This window comes from Aptenodytes forsteri, unplaced genomic scaffold, assembly GCF_000699145.1.
Source record: "Aptenodytes forsteri isolate BGI_AS27 unplaced genomic scaffold, ASM69914v1 Scaffold209, whole genome shotgun sequence".
NCBI lineage: Eukaryota > Metazoa > Chordata > Aves > Sphenisciformes > Spheniscidae > Aptenodytes > Aptenodytes forsteri.
This window is the reverse complement of record NW_008795034.1, coordinates 352,379-353,528: the sequence shown is the minus strand read 5'-3', so window position 1 is coordinate 353,528 and position 1,150 is coordinate 352,379. Positions and strand designations below refer to the sequence as shown.

General features: G+C 63.7%; 1 protein-coding gene across 1 annotated transcript in view; it reads left to right on the top strand.

The window, feature by feature from the left end:
• FZD9 (frizzled class receptor 9) overlaps positions 1 to 1,150 on the top strand; it is a 4,021-nt gene that overhangs the window by 2,112 nt on the left and 759 nt on the right. The window contains exon 2 of the mRNA XM_019471292.1: positions 12 to 1,148. Within this exon, the coding sequence (XP_019326837.1) occupies positions 12 to 1,148 (1,137 nt within the window). The remainder of the gene's footprint in view (positions 1 to 11; positions 1,149 to 1,150) is intronic.

The window sequence follows — 1,150 nt, the reverse complement described above, 5'->3', positions numbered from 1 at the left end:
TGGCGCCGGGGCGCTGCCGAGGGCCGGGGGCCCAACGGCCTGGGTGCCTGCGACAACCCCGAGAAGTTCCAGTACGTGGAGAAGAGCCTCTCCTGCGCGCCCAGGTGCTCCCCCGGGGTGGACGTCTACTGGTCCCGGGAGGACAAGGACTTTGCCTTCATCTGGATGGCCGTCTGGTCCACCCTCTGTTTCGTCTCCACCGCCTTCACCGTCCTCACCTTCCTGCTCGACCCCCACCGCTTCCAGTACCCTGAGAGGCCCATCATCTTCCTCTCCATGTGCTACAACGTCTACTCCATGGCCTTCATCATCCGCTCGGTGGCAGGGGCCGAGAACATCGCCTGCGACCGGGAGAATGGCGAGCTCTACATCATCCAGGAGGGGCTGGAGAGCACGGGCTGCACCATCGTCTTCCTCATCCTCTACTACTTCGGCATGGCCAGCTCGCTCTGGTGGGTCATCCTCACCCTGACCTGGTTCCTGGCCGCCGGGAAGAAGTGGGGACACGAGGCCATCGAGGCCCACAGCAGCTACTTCCACATGGCCGCCTGGGGCATCCCGGCCATGAAGACCATCGTCATCCTCACCATGCGGAAGGTGGCAGGGGACGAGCTCACGGGGCTGTGCTACGTGGGGAGCATGGACGTCAGCGCCCTGACCGGCTTCGTCCTCATCCCCCTCTCCTGCTACCTGGTCATCGGCACCTCCTTCATCCTCACGGGCTTCGTCGCCCTCTTCCACATCCGGAAGATCATGAAGACGGGTGGCACCAACACGGAGAAGCTGGAGAAGCTGATGGTGAAGATCGGGGTCTTCTCTATCCTCTACACCGTCCCGGCCACCTGCGTCATTGTCTGCTACTTCTACGAGCGGCTGAACGTGGATTACTGGAACCTCAGGGCCCTGGAGCGCGGCTGCCTGCACCTCCCTGGCCGGCGTGCCGCCAACTGCTCCTTGGAGGCCTCGGTGCCCACTGTGGCCGTCTTTATGCTAAAGATTTTCATGTCGCTGGTGGTGGGCATCACCAGCGGGGTGTGGGTATGGAGCTCCAAGACGCTGCAGACCTGGCAGAGCCTGTGCAACAGAAAGCTGGGCGTGAGGACGAGGGGCAAGCCCTGCAGCGGGGTGAGCTGCGGCGGGGGGCACTGGC